The sequence below is a fragment of the Simochromis diagramma genome, unplaced genomic scaffold (assembly GCF_900408965.1).
Source record: "Simochromis diagramma unplaced genomic scaffold, fSimDia1.1 OVJJ01000026.1, whole genome shotgun sequence".
NCBI classification, from domain to species: Eukaryota; Metazoa; Chordata; class Actinopteri; order Cichliformes; family Cichlidae; genus Simochromis; species Simochromis diagramma.
In genome coordinates, this window is record NW_024386985.1 from 5,774,326 (window position 1) to 5,799,608 (window position 25,283).

Below are 25,283 nucleotides of genomic sequence, written 5' to 3' on the forward strand. Positions count from 1 at the left end.
TGGAAAAAACTCCACAGGAGGAGGAAGAGGACACGCAACAAGCTGCGAGGGAACGGTATTAAAAAGGGAGGTTGTCAATCCGGTCTGAGCTGGTTACCCCACCCTGTACTGTGTGCCAAGTTTCAGAAAAGGCCTGTCCCCTCGCTCACATGTGGGGGGAGATTAAAATGATCGACTGAAGCCTGCGCAGTGGGAGGGGGGTTTCGGCAGAACAAGCCATCCTTGATTTCTCTATGAACGCACGGGCACACAAAATACTGTAACATCAATAACATATCAAACACACACATACAGACTCCAACCCTTTCCCCCCTTCTCCATCTGCCAGGGAGACCCAGCAGGGGGCAGCGGGTGGTGGTGGGAAGCAGGGATGTGTTGCATGTGCTGCTCTCTACGAGAGCAAGGCATTGAAATGACATTCCTTCAGATCAGACCTTCTGGTGTGTTTGTACACTACACCCCACTAACAAACCTGCCAAACCTGGCTGCCTCTCCTCTTTTGTCCCAGTTCACCCATGCTAACCTCTCCTTCTCTCTCCTCTGGAAAAATCTGATGACACACCTGAGATTTGGCAACATGTCACCTTTGTACAAATAAGCAGATGCATGTTTAAGCTTATTATGAGCAACTAAATAGGTCAATGATTTTTTTCTTTTTGCATTAATTACCCAAAAATCTAAAAGCTTTTACATCCAGAGATCACACACAAGACTGATTTACGTGTTTACATCGTTGTGCTGTGTTTGATTAGTGTTAAATATGTAATGGCTCCACCATTTTTTTTATTATTTGCTGTAATTCTCTCTTAACTCAATTCAGTTTTGATAGGCAGCTGACCAGAAAGCCTCTGCAAACACTGCCAACGTCTTTCGCAAAGCTCTGATAGAAGCGGACTGTCAGACATGGCAAGAGCAAATTTTATTATCCAACCCCTCATCTGAATATGTTGAGGGAGGGGAGGGAGATGAGAGCAAAGACAAAGAGAGATGACACGGGAGGGAGAGAGCGAGCACGAGCGGTGTGAGATGGAAGAAAGAGCAAGAGAAAGGGCAACCACATGGCTACCGGTCATGTCCTTCGCAGGTGGAAATAGATCTCTGTGAGCCCATCCAGACCCGAGCCAACCTGCTTTTCTCTAACACAGATCTACAGCACCTGCACTAGACCAGACAAGCTTGTATAGCACGCTATCCCCCGCACATACAAAGCTGACCCTAGGTCACGGCTTTTTGGGGTAAAGACGTTGAGCTGAGAGGAGATAAAGAAAAAAAAACAACAAAAAAAAAACCACACACGCATACATGCGCAAACTTGATTCAGCGCCAATGAAGCGCGGAGGCACAACTCCGCATGCAAAAGCCACCTGTCCTCAAATAAACCTACAAAGAGCACTACGAAAGAGGAAACACAGTGCAACAAACCTGATCCTGACACCTCCTCATGGCTTGAAACATTCCTTATCACTAATTCATGCCTGTGGGTGACAAGGCCCACAGCCCGGCACAAAGCAGCGCAGCAGCTGTCCGTGTCCCTGGTGCTCCACTTCCAGGGTAGGGCCTCCTCTCAAAGCTCAGTCCATGAGCACCCAGGCCTGCTTTGCAAGTCAAACAAGTCCTTTAAAATAGGACCTACCCATCCCTTCCCCGCCCTCATCACCTTCATTTCATCTGTAATCTGCCCCTTCCCATATATCTGCACACAACGGTCGTTTTTGACTTTCTGTTTTGCTGTTGTTTCGATTGACTGTGCAGTGACCTATGCATTAAATATCTTTGCCAAGACAGTTGTACCCGATTTTAGTCTCACTCGCAGACAAACACGTTATGACGGGAAGCGCGGGTATTTAGTAAAAGCAGTAGTATTTTGGCCGAAACACATCATCTGTGAAACATACCACTCATTCCAAAATACAAAGAAACAGTCTGCGCAACCTCAGGTGGTTTTTAGATGAGAAAATATATTGCCTAATGCACACAACAACAAAAAAGCAACCGAAAAACAACCGTCAACCAAATTTCACAGCGAATACCACATCAGTATCTGTCTGTTATTCAAAACTTTCAGTTACCTCTTTCTTAAACTTGAAAAACATAAAAATTTGTAATTGGCTCATAAAAATATTACACAACTCAAAAGTGCTTTAAAAGAGAACAAGCAGAACAAACACGAGTGAATTAAAGAGCCCTTAAACTATAAATGCTAATGGAGCATGTAGCAGCCATGTTTTAAAAGTGAAATGCAGGAAAGTTATTAATTTGATCTGTTTGTAGTCCTAGACTTTTTACAAGAGAACAATTATTTCTCAATTTTACTTGGGTGAAGACTTTATGCATTCACCATCTCATTCGCTATCCAAGTAACTCATTTATTAGGACCTCAAGTGTTTGTATAAAGACTCGAGGAAACTGCGGCTCCAGAAATGAAAACGTGAAAAATCTTTGCATCTGGTTGGCCCTATGGCCCCGTCTATTCTTCCATAACACTTAAAAAAAATAAATAAATCATATCTCTTTCTCCCTTGCCCTTATTTCACAAACTGACTCAACTGTTTTTGCCTCTATGGCAACAACCAAGGGAATCACTTTACTCAGGTCAATAAAGTTCAAGGTGGGACAAAGAGGACATCGCAAGATAACTGGAATGAGGAGGGGGGTGGCAGTTCCTAGGAAAAGTGGATTTTGATCAAGTGCCACGGCTAAGTGACTCATTGCTGCCAGCAGTGGAAGGAAACCTGATTGGTCATATTGGGAGCGAAGCAGGAAGAGAGTAAGCAACTGATAAAACTGAAGCTGCGAGGGCTGGCCTAGGCCTGGCAGCTTTCACTAGAAACTAACCATGGAAGCACTGCCAAAACATAGACACAAAGCCAGTGAAAAGGTGGTGGGTGAGGCAGGGCGTTAAACTTACAAGCTCGCTCGTAACTCATGAGCACATGGAGGCCCAGGAATCCGGCTCAGATGTCAATGATAAACTCAAGAGATCTCATTCGGTTACCTGGTATAACCTGTTACAATAAGTGGAAAGGTAACCACCCACAAGTGGGGCAAAGTTTAATTTGAGGAAGCCAGCAGGGGGATTTATGATTTCCTTAAAGAGTGTTCGTGCTGCCGTACAGCTCCAGAAGAGAGACATGTAGCTGCTGTCAATGATGTGCAGAAGCCCTCAAACTGTTCTGAATTTGCATGGTTTTATTTTCCTGACCATTTGCACTGTAGTACTCAGACCCACAGCCTACTAAACACACAAACAAATAAAAACAAAACTGTGATTCACTTTAGCATGACACATCAAAATGACTGCTCTCGCAATGCACACAATAACAGAAGTATATTTCTTTTTGCACCTGGACATCTTCTCTTATTAGACAGCATTTTACTTAAAGCATATGTAAATGATGTTCTGATGTAGTTTAAACTCCTGAAGTAGCAGTCTAAATAAAAAGGGACCTTAAATAAAACACTGTTGCATGCACTACAAATCTTGTTTTGTGGTCACTAAATGTAGAAAAGAAAATACCACGCTGGTAGATAATCAAATCTTTCAGATTTTTTTTTTTTTTTTTACAAGTAAAGTTTTAACTTCAACAATTCTTTAAAGCCAGTTACATTTTTGTGGTTTTGATGACAATTTTGTGCCGCTGATCAGAATTATAACACATGGTAGGGAGACTAGCTTCTCTCAGGCTGCAGCATAATAAAACCACATCCACAGTCTGAGTTCCTTTTAGTGTGAGTAACATAGTTCGACACTGCCATGCTGCCAACCAGGAAGTGTATGAAAATCTAAGACGTGCCTTCAGAAACCGCACTACACCCCTACACTGCGTCGTCCGGCACAACTTGAGCTGGCCAATCGGTCGGTCTCCAGGCCCAACATGCCCCGGCTGCATCGCTCTGTGCATGCGCAGTCCAACGGGGAAAGAGGACTTCCTGTGAGTCTGTTGCAGGCGTGTAACAGAACCCGCTCTGTTATCAGATGACCAGCTCTCTGCTTGCTCGATCTCTCTGTCCCTACTGTCTGACCCCCCCCTCCACGCACACACCACCGCCTCCCCCTTCCTCTCATCTGTCGCTCTCATCTCATCATTGCTCCATCTCTGTCTCAGAGTCTGCACTGCATAGTATCCACCACATCACCCACTTCCCCTTTCCACTGCTGAGGAGGCAAAGCAGCGCAGACCAACCCACCCTCCCGAGTCTCACCATCCCCTAATGCATCCCACCCATCGTCTCTCTTGTTTCATTGCAAACCGATTCTCTAAATCAACGTGCGGACAGTGTCAGTTTGGTCTCATATCCTCCTTCCTGATCACTTGGCCTTTCTGCTTAATTAAAAATGAGCCTTTGGACTCTGTCCTACAGTTCTTAATATCAACTTCACAATAAATTAAAGTGTTGACAGAAGCCTGCCGCCTTCGACTATTCCATGGTTTTTACTTGATATTGAAAAACCCTCGCTTAACAAAACATTTAACTCCCCAAGTGTGGAAATTCAAGTCTAGCTTCACCCCCCCCCCCACTCTGAAAAACATCTCAGCCTTTTACTCTCCCACTCTAATTTGATCAGGTTGTGTTGGCCTCTCCATAATAAATGTCCCAGAAGAGAACAGAAGAAGCCCCTTTACTCCCCCTAGACTTCAGCACAACAACAGAAAAACAACAGAGAGGGGTCTGTCTGTCTAGCCAGGCTGGAAGCTGTGGTATACTAAGCAGCTGACCAGGGGAACCAAACATTAGGGGGAAGTGAAGCTGCATTCACCATGGAGGAGGCTAACCAAACAATATGAACTGGAGATAAATGTGCAAACGCATATAAAAGAGCATGTATAGAGACGGGGCAGAGAAACAGTTTAGCACACAGCACGACAAGAAAATATCAACACGAGTGACACTAGATACTAGAGATTATGTGACCACATGAAGAAGAAAAAAAAAAAGTAAAACTCAACAAACACAATGACTGTTACATGCGATGTACAGTACACAGCCAACATTTCACTCCGAAACGAACCCTCAAACTGCCACGGCGACATCACGCAACCTGTCTTCTCAGTCTGTCTGAACCTGCTAGTTTTGGGCCATAGTGGTGTAGGCACAAACATACAGGAATATCAAACTGTATTCAGCCTCACCGCCAAATTGATGGGTGGTGTCTTGGACCTGCCCACAGCCACTGAAGTCCCCTGCAATTCCCCTGGAGTCTATTGTTGGTAACACAGACGCACACGCATGCGTGCACACACCCATACAAACACATATGGCGTCCTAGTTTAACCTCTTGCTGGAATTCTCTTGAAATAACTATACTTTTCTGACACAGTAGTACCTAAGAAATAACACAGCACAACATCAACACAACATTTACTGTAACTAATACATACATGCATTTGTTTGTAACACTGGGCTAAATAGAAAATATTGCCTGTCACCTTCTGAGAAACATTCCAAACACTTTCCCAGCACTTGGGCGTCTTCGTGTACTGCGCTCTGCTTGTACCCTCTCCGTGCCCACACACTTAAAAAACGAGTTCAGCAAGTATGCAAAGCCAAAAAATATGCATCTGGTTATCGGGCAAAGCAGTCGAGGGTTGCTATGAAGTCTTTAAACCACGAGCCGCAAGAAAGCATTACACGGCAGACAAGATTAGAATCTGCTTTTAACAAGATACTGGTGATGAAGGGGGTGAATGGACTACGCAGAAAACATGTCATGAGATTGACCGTGGTGCAGCTGGCTGAGAAAACCTGAAATCAAGCCACAAGAACATAAGTTCTCCAGGAGAAAGTTTCCAGAGCTTATGTGCTATTTTAATATTGCATGGACTTCGCTGTGACAGCTTCCCCTACAAGCGAAAATCAGCTGTCACGAGATGTGTCACATATTCTCTTTGTCAGCAAGAAGAGATGCCACTTACTGATGATTCTCAAATAAGCTGTTGCTCAACTGCTCACCTGTACCCTGTCAGCGATCAGCGTGGTCGCACTGCTACAGTCTAGAAAACATCTGATATGGTGGTTTTTGTGGAGTTGGTTTAACAGCCCTAAAGAAGCAGCAGTACAGGATGTGCGACTGTCTTCATCTTTTCACTCTACTAATAATAGCAGCAGAGCAATTTAATCACAGCAGTAGGTAAAAAAACATTCAAAGAAAAGTGCATCTTAACAGCATAAAAATAACCCCCGTGCACAATGAGCTTAAATGGCCAGAGTTTAAAAAGTTAGCGTGGTGGAAAGGAAAAACTTTGTTTAAACAAGCAGCTATTTCTCTGTGCACAAACTTGCACTCAACAGTGACCTATTTGCCATTCTCTCCTTTATCTGCAAGTGGGTCAAGAACTCTGAACTCTGTCAAGCCCCTTTGCTCTCACCCACAACATGCTATGGCATTTATTTCCTCTGCTTGCCTCTCGTCTCCTTTCAGTGACAGCCTAAAGACCCAGTTTGTGTACGCGCGCGGGTGTGTGTGTGGATGCCTTTGTGGTGCTTACCAAATAGGCTGAAAATGTTTCCCGAGCCCTATCTGCCTCCCCTGCCTGCCGGCCAGCACTGCTGCCTCCGTCTCTGGGCAGGGCTAGAGCTCCACCAGACAGGAAACTTACGAGTGGCCCTAGTCATACAGGCAAGCCCTTGCCTGATCCCACACAAACAGACACCTACCCCCCAACCACCAGCACCAACACCACCCCACCCCCCCTCTATTTTCAGCCCACAACTCAGCTTTGCATCCCCCACCCTCATTGGCTTGACAGCAGCTCACTCACCACACCTCCTTGTTGGGATAGGCTGGCGGCTGTTCCCTTTCCTGGATGGCCGAGGGCAAGGCACTCTGGGATATAGAGTTCTGCAACTCCGTTTGACCTGGTTTACGGTCCCTGCTGTACACTACGAGTCCCAGCTCCCTCTGCCCTCACCACCCCCACTATCTCCAAGCCTCCTCTAACGTAAGCACTCGGAGCTGAATTATACACTACAGTATGTTGCTAGCAGGCTGCCAGGTATTAAAGTACAGAGCAGCCATGTAGCAGGGCAGAGATTCGCAGGGGAAAAAAAGCAACAACATTTCAGCCTCAACTGTCAGAGCAGTACTGAAGTCTTTCATCAGCTCACGCTACAGTGACATGGCAGACCCCTGAAACTCCTGCCCTAATTTGTGACTTATTCATATGGTGAGCAGTGTACCAGTGCCACTCCAACATGCCCTCCACACACAACTCACACCACATGGAGCCTTTCAATCGCTGCCATCCCCAAAAGTTGTTGCCATTGCTTTTACCTTGTCCGATTGAATTATTTTTGGTTCCTCCTCCTTGTTCACTGACCCCCCCACCCCTCTATCTCTTTCTCTCGCTCTCTATCTCGAGAACCCCCCCTCCCCTACTGTCCCTCCTCCACCACCTCCACCTCCTCTAAGTGCTTCCACCTGCCTGAAAAGTTAATGCCTTGAACACATCCTATAAACTTTATCTCAAGATTCCCCAGAGGTAAAGAGCAGCACAGAGGAAGTACTTTAGAAGGATTAAAAAAAAAAAAGAGGAACCTTAACTGGAGACTACTGCTGCGACCCACCTCTCCTCTCCTCTCTGGCCAACCCCCCACCCTGCTCTCCTCTCTGGCCCCCTCCCTCATTCCTCTCCTCTTCTGCCCTGCTCTCCTCTGTTCGACAGGCCCAGGGCAGACAGAAGGGGGGGATGACAGGGTGTCTTTAGCTCACCTGCGATGGCCGTGGTGGTGCTTGTTGTGGGTTAGCTCAGCCCTCTCCTCTCCTCCTCTCCGGAGCTCTCTCTCCCTCTCACTGTTGTGCAGCTTAAAGCCCCGTATGCGCTAACCAAGCAGCAGCAGATCAACTCAATTCCCTTCCTGGTTTCTGGAGGGCAAAGAGGTCCCTCCCTTTCTCTCTCTCCCTCTCTCTCTCTCTCTCTTAAAGAAACAGCATCCCCCCCCCTCGCTCTCTTCTCCCTCCTCCCTCCATGGAATAAAAGTAAAGTGAAAATCATTTTGCGCTAAAACAGTTGACAGTTAACAAAGTAATAAAGTCACTCACATGTAACACCAATCATTAACCCACGGCTTCCCACTCAGCAGTTTCACAGTGAATGTCTTCCAGTGTTCCCCTCCACAGACAATCGTGTTTTTTTCTTTTTTTGGGGGGGGGGGGGGGGGGGGGTTAAAATGCTAAACAGTGTTGTAGTCCGTGTCTGTTCTCACCCGCCTCATCTCTTGCAGCTCCTTTCCTTTTCTCTGTCAGTTGAGTCGCACCCACCCATCCTATTGCCTGAGGTCATGGTGTCCCACCCCAAAAGCAAGTCTTGGCACATTCCAGCACATACACTGGGGGCTGCCAGCAACCCCCCTCTATACACATACACTCTGGCTCTGCACAGTGTTTGTGCATAATACCTGCCAGGCTCCAACAGGTGAGGTATTAGAGAAGACATTTCTAAGTGAAAACGTGTCTTACCCACTGTGGAGAACAGCGAGTTCCCGTGTGTAAATTTACAGTCCGTGTATCTGATGTTGCGCCACTTCCAACCACCCACCGGCACACCCCCTCAGTGAGAGCAAGCCAGCCATTGTACCACTGAGTGGGATGGAGCATAAGATGTATTTGATAATCGTGTTGCACCATGAACCAACCCAGCACACCTCTGAATGCACTTTTAAGCAAGATGTTTTAAGCATACAAGACACACTTTACACAATGTTGCTGTTTGTGAACAGTCTTTGAGCCACACAGGAGTCCCACAGTGTAGCAGAGCCTGACACTGACTTGGCACTGCACACATGCAGGGGAATTAAGGGCTATTTGGCAGGGTGAGGCAGTGACACACTGTCTGTCTAGAGGGCACTGTTCAGCCAATCTCCACATTAGCACGTGGGAGTTATAGCTCACAAAGTTCAGAAAAACATGTGAATTGCATGCAGTATGTGAACCTTTGATGTTACCACTTGCTATAATTTCCAAAGCTAAGACAAGAGAATGCAGGTTGACCGGCTGTGGCCAAAGCGAAATGAAAAAAACAACAACAAACAAACAAAAACCAAACCAGGATATACACATTCACATAAATACATAAAATTTTCACAAGATGCCTTCTATTCAGTTTTGCCCTAATTACCCACAATGAAAATGAGTTGCTCTCAGTCCACAGCAGTCTGAAATGATGTCAGACATTTTTATAGCAATGTCGCCTTTCGGTCCAATATAAACTGGTCCTCCCCAGTGCCAGACACCCCACATCAGATCTGGATTTGTCATTACTGTCTGAATGATGGTTTTGATTATATCTCAACAAAAAAAAGAAGGCAGTTAACAAGAATTCCTGTCCACAGACTGCCATGACCTTCTTACAAAAAGGTCGATATATATTTAGTAAAAGTAAAAGGTTTCTGTGACCACAGGCATAGACTTTTTTGTATAATCTCCAGTTTAGTCTTTAGCACATTTCACATGCAGGTAATAATGCTTAGTTTAATGAAACTGGCACAGGCTATTGTGTCTGTAAACATTTTTCCTTCCTGTATATGCAGGCCCCAAAGTACACTATCAGTGTAACTTGTAACTGTGAGTTGCGTGTTATTATAGCTTTCGTTCAAAAGGATTTCTAATGTACTAATGAGTGGAGAGAGTGTGTTGAGAGGATGGAAGGAGCACTTTGAGGAGTGCATGAATAAAGAAAATGAGAGAGGGTGGACGACAGATGGAGGAAAGTTAGTGAATCAGGAAGTGCAGAGGATTAGTAAGGAGGAAGTGAGGGCAGCTAAGGCATGAAGAGTGGAAAGGCACTTGGTTCAGATGACATACCTGTGGATGTCTAGAAGAGGGCAGTGGACCTTTTGACACTGTTTAACTCAATCTTAGAAAGTATGAGCCTGAGGACTGGAGAAGAAGTGCACTGTACTGATTTTCAAGAACAAGACTGATGTGCAGAGCTGTAGTAAATACACAGGGATAAAGCTGATGAGACACACCGTAAAGCTGTGGGAAAGATTTGTTGAATCTAGGTTAAGATGAGAGGTGACGATCAGTGATCAGCAGTATGGCTTCATGCTGAGAAAGAGCCCTACAGATGTGATCTTTATTTTGAGAGTGTCAATGGAGAAGTACAGAGAAAGTCAGATGGAGCTACAAAGTGTCTTTGCGGATCAGAAAAAGCAGATAATTGGCTGCTGAGAGAGGAACTGTGGCACTGCACGAGGAAGTCAGGAATGGCAGAGCAGTATGTGAGGGTGGTGCAGGATATGTATGAGGACAGAGGCAGCGGTGAGGCGTGAGGTAAGAGTGACAGATGGCGTTAAGGTGGGGGTGGGATTACATTGGGATCTGCTCTGAGCCTCTTCTTGTTTGCAGTGTGGACAGGTTGAGAGATGAGGTCAGACAGGACTCTTCAAATGAGACTGTGATCTGTAGTGAGAGTAGGTAGCATGTGGACGAGAGCCTTCAGAGGTGGAGGTATGCTCTTAGAGAAGAGGAATGAAAGTCAGGAAAAGGAAGACAGAATACCTGAATGAGAGGGAGACAGATGTAACAGTGAAGCTGCAAGGAGCAGATGAGTTTAAATACCTGGGGTCAGCCAAAACAAGAGAGGTAAAGCAGAGAGTGCTCCATCCCAAATATAGCAAAAAATATTCAACTGGATTAATGTCAGGGGATCTGTCCAGTTAATAGCATTCACTTCTGTCTTTAAAAGAATGGTTACTTAGTTACGGACCAAACAATGCTCTACCAACATTCACCGGGCATGTGTTCATGATCTTTGGTAAAATTTAATAAGGTCTCTAACTCGTTTATTCTGTTCCAGCCCAGTTCGGCCACACTGCATTAGAAACACGCAGCGGGTGTTACCAAAATTTTTTCCAATGTGGGTGACCCAGAGGAAATCAGAATATTAGATCAGAAACAAACACAGTACAGAAAACCAGGACAGAAATCATTGTTTGTGTTTTTTTAGGCTCATGTGCAGCTATGTGCCTATAACGTGAAAATTGGCAGAGCCAGAAAAGTGCTTCATATAAAATAACTGTTTAATCATACACATGTAGTAAATATCTATAGTAAAATATCTAAAGTAAATTTACTCATTACGGGGAATGGGCCTTTTCAAAATTATGCATGTTCATTAACAATGTGGACACCTTTTTTATTTTTATTACTCATGTAATACTGAGTACGTTTATCTAAAAAAAACGCATAATACATTAAAATCTCTAAAATAAGTAAATAAAGCTTTAAATTCAATAATATAGAATAAAATGCACATTATTTGCATACAAAATACAGTGGAACAGAAGTAATAGAGCCTGGAGCCTGGATCTGCCGAAGATTCTTCCTGTTAAAAGAGTGTTTTTCCTTCCCACTGACGCAAAGTACTTGCTCACAGGGGGTCGTCTGATTGTAGGGGTTTTATCTTACAATATAAAGCACATGGAGGCGATTTTTGTTGTGATTTATGGTTATATAAATAGAAACTGAACTGAACAGAACTAGAGCAGCCAAGCGGCGGTGCTCGGCCTCTAAGTTACTTCTGCCTCAGTTTGTTTTATTTTTTTTTTTAGCGTAGCTTCGATCTGCCTCTCAATGCTAAAGTAACACTGCCCCAAAAGTTTTTAAAAATTACATTTAAAAAAAAAATTATCAAGAATAAAACTTACCGCGCTGAAGTCAGCATTCAGCAGCCTGGATTCCAGTCGCCATTTAGGTGTTAACCATCAAAGTTAGCTAACTAGGCTATCCCTACTCACGGGCACTGTTGCTAGGGTTACCAGCACTGATGTACGGAATTCTGTCAGCCAATCAGAACAACTCCACAGGCAATAATTAAGAAATACTAAAGCCATCAAGCCAATCCTACTTACTACCTGCCACTCAAAATTCAGACTATGCACCAAAAGTAAGATTTTGTAAACATGTAGCCAAATTGTATTTTTATTTCATCTTTTTTTTAAATCCTTAGTTACTAATTTCTTTAAAATTAATGATTAAAAGCTGAAGAAAAAGCTAGCTGCAGTTTGAATATCTTAACTATTCAAATTAAAGGGGCTACACTCACAGGCAGTTTTATTAGACACACCTGTTAATTTCCTCTTTATCTAAACAGCCAATCACATGGCAGCAGCTCAGTGCATTTAGAAAAGAAGTCATAGTTAGGACAACCTGCTGAAGCTCAAACCGAGCACCAGGTTGGAGAAGAAAGACGATTTAACTGACTGAATGTGGCAAGGTGATTTTTCCAGACAGCCTGGTCTGAGTTGAAATTGTTGATTTACTGCGTTTTCCCACACAACCACCATTTGCAGAGAACGGTCTGAAAAAGAGAAAATATCCAGTGAGCAGCGGTTATCTGGGTGAAAACACCTTTTTTTGACGTCAGAGGAGATAGGCCTGACTACTTAAGCTTATAAGAAAATAAAAGTAACTAATTTCCAAGGTGTGGAGAAGAGCAATCTGTGAACACAAAACTTAGCAGTGCTAGAGCAGCAGAAGTCCACACTGGGTGCCACTCTTGTCAGCTGAGAACAGGAAACTGAGGATACAACTGACAAAAATTAGGCAACAGAAGAGTGGAAAATGTTACCTGTTGTGATAAGTCTGGATTTCTGCTGCAACATTTGGATGGTAAAGTCAGAATCCTGCCGTTTACAGTTTAGGCTGCTGCTGCTGCTGGTGTAAATGTGTGTGTGGGGGAGGCGGGGGTCATGACCTGGCACACTTTGAGCCACGCTGAAACGCTACAGCCTGACTGACTGTTGTTGCCATCCATGTTCAGTACATTCATCTTGGCTGCTTCCAGCAGGATAACACACCATGTTAAAAATCCCAACACGGTTGGGTCACAAGGTACCAGGTCAATAAAGCACCTTTGGGAATCAGTAGAACACGACTACAGGAACTGAATGACACCATCATGTAAATATATCCCATAATCTAACCCATGATGAGAATTTGTCATTTCTTTATTTAAGGCATGTGTGAAATTTAAAAAAGGTCCAACTCAGGATTAGCAATGTGTACCTAAAAAAAGTGGCCAGCCAGTGTGGATGCATAATGCAGACTTTAATGTCTGCTATAAATGACAAGGAAATGTTGCAGTACATTCACAAATAGGTTTTATTTTAATCTTTTTTTTTTAATTTTTTTTTTTTATACATTATAACCATACCCAACACATTTTATATTATAATAAAATGACTCTTGTCATTTACATAAATCAAGGATTTGTGTATTAAGACTGCAAAATAGTACTGTAATTTTTGTATATAGCTTTGTACACATACAGGTGACAATGCATCCATTTTGCTCTTTACAAATGCACATTTTTTGGGGGGGGGGGGGGAGGGGATAAGAAAGGGCAGCCATAAGCAGAGGATACAAGAGCTCTAGCAAGACAGCAGGATAGTAAGTAAAACCACCACCAATACTGACCTGGGTTACAATGCTTGGTCAGACCCTTTGTACGACTTGAGAAGTCTGATGTCCCACTTGAAGTCAGGTTGTACTTTTAACAAAATTAACTGGGTTTAATCACAAGGAAAAGCATTTTAGCAATAATTCAACCGAAATCTTTCAAGAGCGAGCCTCCGGGTTGGCTGCATCCAAGGAGAAAGCTCAGAGCGCCACATGTAGCAGTACGGTGAAAATATATACACCTCAGGGGGAAAGTACAGACAGACAACATAGAGAAAGAAAATGTCAAATAAAGCCAACATGATTGAAATCTCTTAAACATTGCAGATTCAGGATTCTGATAAAAACACCATCTAATCATCCCCATCATGAGTTGGGAAACCAAATACACAAACAGTATTAGAAGATAATAAACCATGCTATATTGTCCCATGAATACATTTTTGTTTCCTCAATGTCAAACACATTTTGGCATATAACGGCATGTGTGTCCTCCCATGTGAGACAGAGTGTGGGATGCAAATTGAAATAAATGCTGAAGAAATGATGTCAATCAGCACTTAGATCACTGACTAAGAAAATGAGAACATTCAAATTACAGTTTCATACTGTTCATGAATCTGCACACAAGAAAAAGATCAGCCATCAGGAAAAAAAAAAAAAAAAGTAGTAGTTGTGAGTACCCTCTTTGGTTTGTGACATTGTTCATTTGCCAAAAAAGTGAAAACGACTCCTTACACGCTCATTTGCCCTGGATTCTACTCTCAAACTCGATTATTATATTGGAGGTAATTGCAACAGAACCTTTTAGCATTTATGATTCTAATTAAAGTAGCTGCATTTACCTTCAATAAAAGCAATCGCGAGTTTGCAAGTAGATAATATGCTTTGATTTCCCTACGATTTCCACCAAATCTCTACAGCAGGTTCTTTAATAAAATACAGTCCCATGTGCCATCACCCATTGCCATAGAAAAGGTTAATACAGAATATCTGACAATACAAAATAAGTTTGTCAAAGCAAATTTAGCTGACACACTGGCAGCCCTTCAGTGCTTTACATCCTCTGTAGCAGTGTGGAAAAATGAGCTGTGGCTGCTCTCGACACTGTCAAGGTGAAGCTGTGGTCTTACAGTACAATGACTCAATGGGCCCTGCTGCTGGTGAAGAAATAACTGGGGAGGGGGAACAAAAACTGTTTGAAGCTATAGCAACAAGAAAAAAGTGCCAATATTTGTGAGAGCTTCTGTGTGTACACGTACAGGATATGCACGTGTACGCACAGAGGTCCCGAGACGTGGCAGGGCAGCGTGGGAGCCCGGTCACTCGGCGCCGCGGGTGGGAGTGCTGGGCTGGTTGAGGCCCATGGTTTTGCACAACCAGCCGGCAAAGTCCACTTCCTCCACTTCTGATCGCTTGATGAATGTGTGACTCTAAGGAAAAATGAAACTTCAGTTTTTATTGTTATCAGAAAAACTAAACAAAAAACAGATGGGTTAAGTATCAAATTAAAAATAATACAATTATAATAAATATTAGGGGGCCCACCATGAGCATCTTCAGATCCGCTCTCTCGGCTGGGTTTTTAATCAAACTGCAGACAAAAATGAGATAAATATGTTAAACATAAGTAAAATATCCTTTGCATGCATGTCGTTCACCATGTATATGCAGAGGATGCTAGAAGGCCTTGTTCCGTTTCAGAGTTCACCTTAAAACAAGAGTTTACCATGTATGCACGCATGTTCTTTAGTAGTTTTGACATCAGCCGCAGTGCAGTATAGACTTTAGACAAGACTGATGTAGAAACATGTGCAACAATTATCTGAAACAATATCTCTGTATTCATAGACTTTTTAAAAAGGTAAAGAACAGTAGATACTATTCTGCACTATTATGGCAAAAACGTTATTTTTATCACTAGTCCAGACGGGATCTTTATCCGAGTGTGGTGCTGACTTGTTTCCTAACCACCTCAAACCTGCACAAGCACAAAAACTACATGCATGCATTTAATTACAAACAACTCTTGCAACAGGTGTGTGAAGCAATTTGGAAATGTCAAAGTTTTCTGAATAGCTTCCTTTCATAATTCTTCATGAGCTGAGAAAAGAAAGACAAACGTCACATTCGGTGCTCACCATTTTGTCACAAAGTCCTGGAAGTCACTGGTGAAGACACCAAGCGGCAGTTTGGGGGGTGGCTGAGGAGGAAGCAAGAGTTAAAGATTATACACTGACTGAGGAAAGATGTGAGTGTCTGTTCATACTGTGGAAAAAAAAAAAAACAGACATTGCTCAGACCTCATTGACAATGTAGTCCAAAAGTTCAAAGATGGCCATGGCAGGTCTGCTGTCCATCCCAGATCCTGTGGGAAAAGAAACAGACACAATCTCTGGTTAGTCTTCTTTAAAATACATTTAAATGCTTTAGTTTTAATTTTACTGTGCATTTTCTCAAACTGTACAACAACACAGCAGCTCTTGTGCTGCCAAAAGCTCTGTATGAGCTCTTGTCTCTTTAAGGCAGCCATTATAGTCTGTTGCAGACACCAACAGCTGACACCAGGGCTGAGTAATCATTCCTGAAGTCTGCATGTGTATTTGGGGAATTGTGATGTAAAGTTCAAGTTTGCACATAACCATTTCTTTTTTATTTTTTAAAAAAATTAAATTTAGGTACTGTGAGCCCAGTCATCTCTACTGGACGACTCAGCTGTCATGTAAAGCTCTTCAGCAAGGCTAGAGACTAGTTAAGTGCAGAGATTATGTTTCCCCATGAGGATCAATAAAGATTTTTTGGCTTTATTCAAAATTACAAAGTTGGACCACACAACCAGAATGTGATTGCTCTATTCTCCTGTGGATGCCAGACAGGTTAATGCATGAAAACGATTTCATGCATTACTGTTGCTGAATTATGAATGCACCGTGGGGGTTTTGTTAAAAACATGTATACCATTGGAAGTGTGAACATAGACAGCCCAGTTGCACAAAAGGCTAACCCTCACCCTGTCAAAAGTCACCATCTTCAAATTTCCACATTTTCTGATTGTTTATTGCATTATGATTTTGACATAGCTGTGACCTGTGAGTCAGCTCTGAGCATACAGTCAAAGTAGAGTCAAAGTTGGCATGTTAATTGGCAGCCAAAACTGCCAATTAACATGCCAACTTTTCCACTGCTGTGAGGACAGGATTGTCAAACAACAACAACAAAAAACAAACAAACCCTTACCCGCTAGGCTTCCAGTTCCTCAGATGCTAGGAGTGCATAAAGACTAATGTTTGTTCTTAAAGCCAACAACAGAAAATTTGGTTGAGATATTTCAGAGTTCGCTGTATCCACTCATACACTGCACGAGGCCACGCCAGAGTAGCTGCTAGTCAAGCATTATGGAAAAGTGTTACACACTGGCCTCGGTAAGGTTAGGAGCAACGTTTGCTTTTGGGAGAGTATAACTCCCTTCGTTGCAGACTTCACAAATCTTTTGCATACACAAAACCGTAAACAAGACACTAAAGGGAGGAGAAAACCCACAAAGCATAATATGAGCACAAATCTAATCTAATGTCAAGTAATCTGCATAAGTTTATAGGCACGTGTGTGTGCTATTGCCCTTCATACCACTTATAGGCCTTCCGGGTGGTCTAGGCCTCTGCATGTTGACGTGAGGCTCTCCCTCAGCCCCATCCACAACGGCCCGTCCAAAGATGGCCTCCAGTTCTCTGGCGTCTGGTGGGGGGATGGGGTAGCGGCCAATCGCCAGCTCTACCAGAGACAGACCCATGCTCCACACGTCAGACTGAACCGAGTAATGAGTGCCCTGCAGTCTCTCCGGCTGTTGAGAAACACATAACTACGTCACAGAGCCGGTGAAGCCAAGATGCCAAGCAGGAGAGAGGGCTGGGCGGCGAAGGCACAGGAAGTGGAGGAGAGGAGTGGGAAGAGAAGAGGAGGGGGGTGTTATGGCAAGCAGAGGTGGGGTGTGGTTAGGGCAAGAGGACAGAGAAGAGGGTTTGGCAGGAAGTGGACAGCAACTTTGGACTGTTTTAGGGGTGAGCAAGGACAGGTGTGTGCGTGCCTGTGTGTGTGTTTTAGGAATTGCAATCAAAGGGCAAGCTTCTCTGCACCAGAGGTGCTTTTTTGGGAGTAGGATTGGACACACAACCAGCTTTTGGCACTGCACCCACCAGGTGTCTAAGAGTGAGGGGAAAGGACGAGAAAGCTCAAGCACAGTTGCCTCCCTATTTGCCAAAGAGCCCTTCCTGGGTACAGCCCGTGGTTCTTGGCAGGGGAGTGAGGGAGGGCCAGAGGAAAGGAAGGCAGAGGGTGGGACCAGAGAACAAGAGCCATGTGAGAAGAGTGGAGAAGGAAAGTGGGGATAGGGCCAGAGGAAAAGGGGTGGGGGTGCAGGCGCGCAGAGCTGACTCACCGACATGTAGGAGCGCGTTCCAACAAAGGAGTTGGCCATGGAATCTATGAGCTGGCCGCTAACACCGAAGTCGCACAGCTTGATCTCCCCACGAGAGTTGACCAGTATGTTGGAGGGCTTGACGTCTACATGGCAGAGGGGACATGGACAAAAACAAATGCGCATTACATTTAAAAGAAGAGGCTCTTCTTCATACTGTGTTTCGTCTGTCATTCCTTTGGCTTACACGTTTCTGTATGCAAGAGAAGGCACAGATTTATTACTAAATGATACCTAAAGAAACAGCAGACACTGCTACACTGGTGTTCTGATTTACACGCTTCTGTGCAAAACATTTAGGAATTGTCATTTTCAGAAATAATACCATTAACATTTTTTTTTTCAAATACAAAGTACAGAGAACAAGGAAAACAAATGAATACTTTGTGTGACCATCTTGTACCTTTAAAAATAGAATAATTACTCCTTGACACACACGCACAGTTTTTCAGTGTGTTTGTTGCAGGCTGTTGCAGACATGGTGATAACATGTTTTTCCTGTGCATTTCTGTGTCTCTAAGATGTGGAGGCTACAGCAGCTGCTGCACGTCTTAACTTCCTAAAACCTTTTGCACTGAACTCTATAGAGCTTTGCGAACGTGTTTGTAAACCCCCCTTGCTTCATGTCTGAACGAGCCCCAGGTCACCTTTCTCTGCTTTGCTCTCGTGAAAACTGCACATGACCAAAAAGGCACATCTATCATGTCTGCTTTTATTTTGTTTTGCCTGTTTCTTTCTCTCCATCATGGGGAGAATTGAAGCTGTAAGGAACATAAATCTGACCCAAGTTTGACTGACAGAATGACATGACTTTTAATGTCGCTGAAACTAGCATTATGTGCTTATACATGTGTGAAGTGAGAGCACAACATTTCGATATTTTGCGTGATAATTAAAAGAGGGACACCAAATATCAATAGTTTATGATGTAACCTCTAAATAGAAATTTAATCTTTTAGTGGTAGAATAATAAAAATCTGTGCTTTGATGAGTAGCATCAGAAAAGCGCCACATTTAAATTAAACGTGAGAACTTAGTTTTCAGATTTCACCATGATGGGGACAAAGAAGAAAAAAAAAAAAAAGTTTCCTACGAATGTTAAAAATAATCTGAGAAAACTACAAACACAAATGCTCATCTCACGTTCGGCCATCCTGAGATAACGTTAGCTGACCACGGCAAAGTTAAATCGGTTCAACCAAAGAAGCCAACCAACACTTGACATACTTAGGTTGGCATCCTGGTATCTTCCAATTCAGAATGAGCCAAGAAAGCAACACAATCCATCCCCCTAGTTGCGACCACAATCTTCTCTTACATGCTCGAGCTTCTGGAACTCAGAAGCATGACATCACATTTTATCCCATCACAACCTTTCCTGGATTCTGGAGAGAAGTGACGTTCAAAGTTGAGGCAAGAGTGCAGCATAAAAGACTGCATTACTTGCAACGCATGGACGTCATGGGCTGCAGATTCATATGTGTCTATAACAGCTCATTATCTCACAGAAGACTGGTGACTCAGGTCTCTCATTCAAAATGTGTGCAATAGCACTGTAGTCCATATATGCTCGTCCATACAAGTTGACCTAGGCTGCCCGATCAGCCTGTCTGCTTCACAATTTCACTTTGCAGCAATAAAAACAACTAAAGCGATTCTCTGGCGATTCCCTCCTACAGGAATACTGTGATATATGTAGGGAAAACATTTACGTGCATCTATTGTTTGTATCCCAGTTTTTATGTGAGACAATACCATGAACTTATGCTTTCCACGATGGATAGAAAACGCTTTCTCACAAATACAGATCGTTCATGCTTCATAGAAATATTGAAAACAGGACTACAGTCTTCCGTGCAGGCCACGGGTGGCATGTACAGAGCTCCCAGCTCTTGCTGAGTCCCTGTTGTAAACAAGCCCAGTCCTCCACATATCCAATTCATCGCTGAAAAACATCCTGCAAAATAATGGTGTAGGACTGAGCCCTGCAATCTGTCCTCTGCGGTGTATGACCCCCTCCCACCAACCAAGGACACGTGAGGAGAAGCTGAGAAAGAAATGGCATGAAAGAGCGGGAGAAAGATGGAGGGAGACGCGGAGGGAGGGGTCAACAGGGTGCGGTTGCTCTATAATCACATCTGAGAGGCTGTAATTACCGCCTGAGCTCACAGACAACTCTGTCCTGGAGTACCACCGACCCTGTAGCACTGAAACTTCACTGCACGATGCACTTCTTGCTGCTCCCTTTCTCAGTAATTTTCACAACAGCACACCCATGTGTCCTCACTTGTGTGCAGAGAAAAACCTGCCTGAGATGCTGTGACCTGTCATTTCAATGAATACAAATAATGTTTTCATGAGGACAATATGTTTATTCTACAAATTCCCTTGATGAGAAACTTGTTATTTTCCCCCCCAAAAAGTAGCTGGTCCCGTATGTGCATACGTGTGCTAAAGCTCTTAAGATGCTGATGCATGTGAAGGGAGAGCAATGAAGACAATTAATACAAATTCAAATGAAGAAGTACAGATACTACTGGCGCCCGTCGACTGGATGTGGTGCATTTCAAGTGGTTACACTAACCTAAGAAGTTCAGACATCTGGAAATACCGATCAGACCTAATGTCCAAAAAGCTTTATGTTATAGTTTAAGAAACTATAATCCATGGTCTGAATCTCTACCGGATGTCTCTAAGAAGTGTCTACAAAAACATTGATAACCTATTATCAAATGAGGCTGACGTGCCACATATTTTATATTTTATCCAAACCCAAATAACTCTATGAAATCACTGTGTTACAAACAAACTCCATATTTGGGCTTTAAGATACTACAGAGATTTGAAAGTGTTCCAAATGAGATTTTGAGCACAACTGTAATTTATCGGGACTGAAGAACAGCATTACCTCTGTGCATGATCTGGTGCTTCTCTCGCAGATATGCCAATCCCCTCAACACCTGTAAAGGAGAAAAAAACCCCAAAACATTCAGTTTACAGACATACAATCTAGGAGTCCACACACACGGCACTGTACTGTGCATGCAACTTATGCATTATTGGACAACACACAGCTAGTTGAGCAACATCACAACCACAAGCGAAACCACAAAGAACAGCACACATGCAAAAATAGGCACAACCCTTTTGTTTATATTGCTGCCAAATTCGAACAGCAACTATATTTCAAAAGAAAAAGGTGTTGGATTAAGTCGCTCTGTGGTCAAAATTTAAGCATCGGGATACATCCATATGCTGTCCACAATTACAGGTGGACACAGAGGATTCATTTAGCTCAATATGTGACTACGGTCAATATCTCTTAACCTTAAGTGCTGTGCAGAGCATCTCACATCACAGTTCAGTGTTAACTGTAAAAGTTTTCCTTTGATCTTCTGGATATAAAATATTTGAATTTCTTCATTTTACCCTAGTGGACAGGTTTAAAATTGTGTAATAAATAGGGTATGAACGTCTCAGAAAATCTGCTTTGTGGTCAGAAACGCCTTAAAATCCTCGAGTCCAGAATTATTTTCACACATCACCTGCAGCCGTAAACCTTTCTAAACATTACCTGATGGGATGTGAGAACGTGAATGACCGACAAAGTCGACATTAAGTACACTTTAACCACCAGCTGCCAAAGAGTCTGACTGCTCTGATTTTTGGAGATTAAGAAAAGAAAGCAGAAATTATTCTGCAGAGACTCCTGCCTCAAAACGTCAGGAAGTGAACTCGTCTAAATCACGTGATCAATTTCAGAAACTTATCAGGCCCGACTTTCCTGACATCGTCCACAGTTCATGTGAGAAGACTTGTGAAGAAAATCATATTTTACAGCCTGTAAATACACACCTAAAGCCACAAAACAAAAACAAACAAACAAAGTAAAACATCAATGGTGTACGCACAGCTATGCTAACTTTTCCAAGGATTTCTTCTGGGATTCTTCTGGCTTCTTTAAGAACCTGGTCCAAGGATCCACCATCCTGCAGAGACCAAAACAGTCCATGTTAAGACAGACAAAACTGCCTGTAGCTGTGGGAAAGTGTGTGTTGCACAACATAAGAATTCTCAGGTGATGTGATTCACAAAATCGATTCCAGTCTCACACAGAAATTGCAGCTAACAATCTTTGTCTCTCACCATGTGCTCCATACAGATGCTGATCTCTCCATCGCTGTAGAAGGCGCCATAGAAGCCCACAATATAGGGCGAGTTGCATTCATGCAGGACCTGCAGTTCTCTGATAATCTGGTTTCTGATGGCAGGTTTGATTTCCAGGTGGATCAACTGACGAGAAAAAACACAGAAACGAAATACTGTTTTAATTAGTGTTGCATGCAGACGATGCAGTTACACCGTCTGAAGTCCCCTTTTTACACTTGTGGCACTTTGTTAGGCACACCTGCTCGACTGCTCATTAAAACACAAATAGCTAATCAGCAACAAACAGCAGCAACTCTGTGCATTTAGGCATGTACTCGTGGTCAAAACGAGCTGCTGAAGTTCAGACGATAAGAAAGGGGATGAAAGGTGATTAAAGTGACTGAACATGGTTGTTGGTGCCAGGCAGGCTGGTCTGAGTATTTTAGAAACTGCTGATCTAATGGGATTCTCCCACACAACCATCTCCAGGGTCCAAAAAAGAGAAAATATCCAGTGAGCAGCAGCAGTTCTGAGCAAAAATACTTGCTGATGCAATGGCCGTAGAGCTTTGAGTCAATGGGAAGGCAACAGTAACTCAAATAGTCACTCATTGCAACCAAGGTATGCAGAAGAACATCTCTGACTGCACATTGCTTTGAACCTTCAAGCAGATTGGCTACAGCAACAAAAACCCACAGCGGGTACCATTCCTGCCAGCAAAGAACAGGAAACTGAGGCTACAACTTGCACATCTCACTAAATGTGAACAGTAGAAGGCTTGATCTGATAAGTCTCGATTTCTGCGTTTGGTGTAAACAACATGAAAGCACGGATCCATCCTGCCTTGTATCAATGGTCCAGGCTGCTGGTGTGGGGGACAGTTTCCTCACACACTTTGAGTCCCTTGGTACCAAATAAACATTGTTCAAACACCACAGCCTACATGACTATAACTGCTGACCTTGTCTATCCTTTTATGGCCACAGTGAACCATCCTCTGATGGCTGCTTCTAGCAGGATAATGCAATGTCACAACGATCACATCAAACTATTTTTTTGAACACGACAGTGAGTTCACTGCAGTCAAATGGCCTCCACAGCCACCAGATGTCAAGAACCTTTGAAATGTTGTGAAACCAGAGATTCACATCATGGATCTGCAGCAGCTTCATAATACCATTATGTCCGCATGGACCATAATCTCTAAGGAATGTCTCCAGTTTAGAAGAACTTTCAACAAAGGTTCAACTGACATCCACAGGCCTCAAGCCTGAGCTCGCTTAGACTGCTGCTGCCACATCTGTATAAAGTCTAGATAACTTACTACATTCATTCTTATATACCCACAAAGAGATAGATACTAAGAGATAAGTATTTAGTGTATGAAACTACACTTTGATAGTGTGAAAGGAAATTTAAAAAAGTGTAACATAATGGCAAATATCTTTCGTAAAAGCACACAAGATAAGATGATACTTGTGATAAGGATGCCATTAGGGTTTGTCGTTAAAAAAAAAGTGAAGGTAATATGAACAAAACATTTCACAATGGAAAAAATGTGTCGGCGCTCTTTGATAAGCTGAGCTATGCAGCTCAGGCGCTGCCAATAAAATACCTCAGGCATATCTTTGACATTTACCTGAAACATTTTTGTTTCTGAACTTCAAAACTAACCGTTTTGTTGTAACCGTTTTATTATTTTCAGTTCCCTTGTCTTTCTCCAGAAAGAGGCGTTTCCAGACATGGTGCACTGATAACATCTTAGACTTGAAGTGGAATGCAGTTTTTTTTTTACTTTCACTTGGAGAACAGCTGTTAAACAATCATCATTCTTCACCTTCCGAGCCATGACCAAGCCCGAGGGTTTGTGGCGGACTTTGTTGACCACCCCTCCGTTTCCTGCGCCCAGCTCACATATGGGTTCGAAATCTTCATCCTTCAGCTCCCCAACCTGGGCTTTCTGGGTGAGAAAGGCTTCCAGCCGTTTCCTCTGCTGTTCATCCAGGTCCAGCTCCCCCAGCTTCTTCTGTAAGGCCTCGAGGTTGGCTCTGTAAGGAGGTTGCATTTGGTTTAGCAGAATTCCTTAAAAGGAGTGAGAATTAACATATGCACCTCCTTATACGGTGGTGCAGAACGAAATTTTGCGCAACTCCAGTAACAGCCAATTACCTCGGTATAAGGACAAAGCAATTCACGATTCAGTGGTTTAACACAATTAATCATAAGGCACAGCACTTACTCAGATGCAGCATCAATGGTGTTGGAGGTGGCCTGTCCCTCTCCAATGGGCGTAATATTAAGGGGACCGGGTTTTCTTTTGGGGCCCATTTCAATAACAACCCGAATTGACTTTGTCCAAAATTTAAAAATAAATTAACAAAAAAGGCAAAAAATTCTTTAAAAAGAAGCACAAAACTGCAGTGAACTAGGCTGCTGCTAGCCTAACCTTTCCCTCGTGTGAAAGTCAGTATTAAAAAGCAACAGGATCAGCTCTAGTATAACTTGGCTAGCTAACGTTAGCTAAGTTAGTGCACTTTCGGAAGCATGTCACTTAGTTAATCTGGTAAAACCTATCACCCCGATGTGCTCTTTAAAAGTCAGACAGCTTCTTCGGTTTAACTGACTTATAGAATTCGAGGTGTAGACATTTCTGTCACTCAGCTTCTTCTTGGTTTTCTACCTGCTGCTGCTAGCCATTAGCCACCTAGCTGCTCCTGCTAACTAGCGCTACCTCCTGCAAAATCGTGCCTTGCGCCTCTCAGTCCGAACCTGCAGCCGCCTCTCACAGCACACGGGGCCGCCCGCCACGCTTTTACCGGCAGCTACACCGGGACACCGACTCGGCTTGTTTCCCTAAGCGAGAGGGCGGGGTACGAAAAGTAAATCCGTCCGCGATACACTCCGGGGTGTAGGGTTATCAAGCGGCGAAAAGGACTGTGGCTAATACAGGAAGCAAGCAGCTGCCTGCAGCATCAGACCTGACACCAACAGGGAGAGCCCGTGATAAATAGCGCGAGATTGGCTTTGACAAGTTGATACGAGATATGCAAAGAAAAAAAAACTCATGGGTGGGTGGATGACATATGCAGTTTGTGGTAACACCTCCAGTACATTGTTTTTAACGGGGAACAAGCTCATTTTAACCATATGTCATCTGCCCTGTGCAGCTTTGTGTATTTATTAGTAATAAGTAAACACACAAGAACAGAAGAGGGGGGCAGTGTTTGCTGCCATCTGCTGGCGGTGGTTGGCAATAAC

The 25,283-nt window shown here is 43.4% G+C and overlaps 2 protein-coding genes across 6 annotated transcripts in view; both read right to left on the bottom strand.

The window, feature by feature from the left end:
* The window catches only part of zbtb7a (zinc finger and BTB domain containing 7a), a 25,328-nt gene extending 13,414 nt beyond the window's left edge, over positions 1-11,914 (bottom strand). The window contains exon 1 of one of the 4 annotated variants that reach the window (XM_040039906.1): positions 11,650-11,914. Coding sequence is in view for 1 of the 4 variants with exons in the window: in XM_040039903.1 (XP_039895837.1) it covers positions 1,423-1,455 (33 nt within the window). In the remaining 3 variants the exon portion in view is untranslated. Of the gene's footprint in view, positions 1-1,422; positions 3,505-6,488; positions 6,640-7,711; positions 7,882-11,649 lie in introns of those variants that run through there. The other 3 variants (XM_040039904.1, XM_040039905.1, XM_040039903.1) reach the window with 3 other exon arrangements.
* map2k2a (mitogen-activated protein kinase kinase 2a) lies at positions 4,002-25,035 on the bottom strand. Of its 2 annotated transcripts, none has more exons than XM_040039913.1 (11): positions 24,265-25,035; positions 23,863-24,073; positions 22,023-22,169; positions 21,788-21,865; positions 20,785-20,836; positions 17,838-17,962; positions 17,030-17,243; positions 15,706-15,770; positions 15,544-15,605; positions 14,951-14,996; positions 4,002-4,014 (listed from the first exon to the last, which is right to left on the bottom strand). In XM_040039913.1, exons 1-11 carry the CDS (start codon positions 24,351-24,353, stop codon positions 4,012-4,014), a joined length of 1,092 nt encoding a protein of 363 aa, XP_039895847.1. In that variant the 5' UTR covers positions 24,354-25,035; the 3' UTR covers positions 4,002-4,011. The 2 variants fall into 2 exon arrangements, with proteins under 2 accessions (XP_039895847.1, XP_039895846.1); XM_040039912.1 differs by lacking the exon at positions 4,002-4,014 and adding an exon at positions 13,087-14,835.
* Between the last annotated feature and the right edge of the window lie 248 nt (positions 25,036-25,283).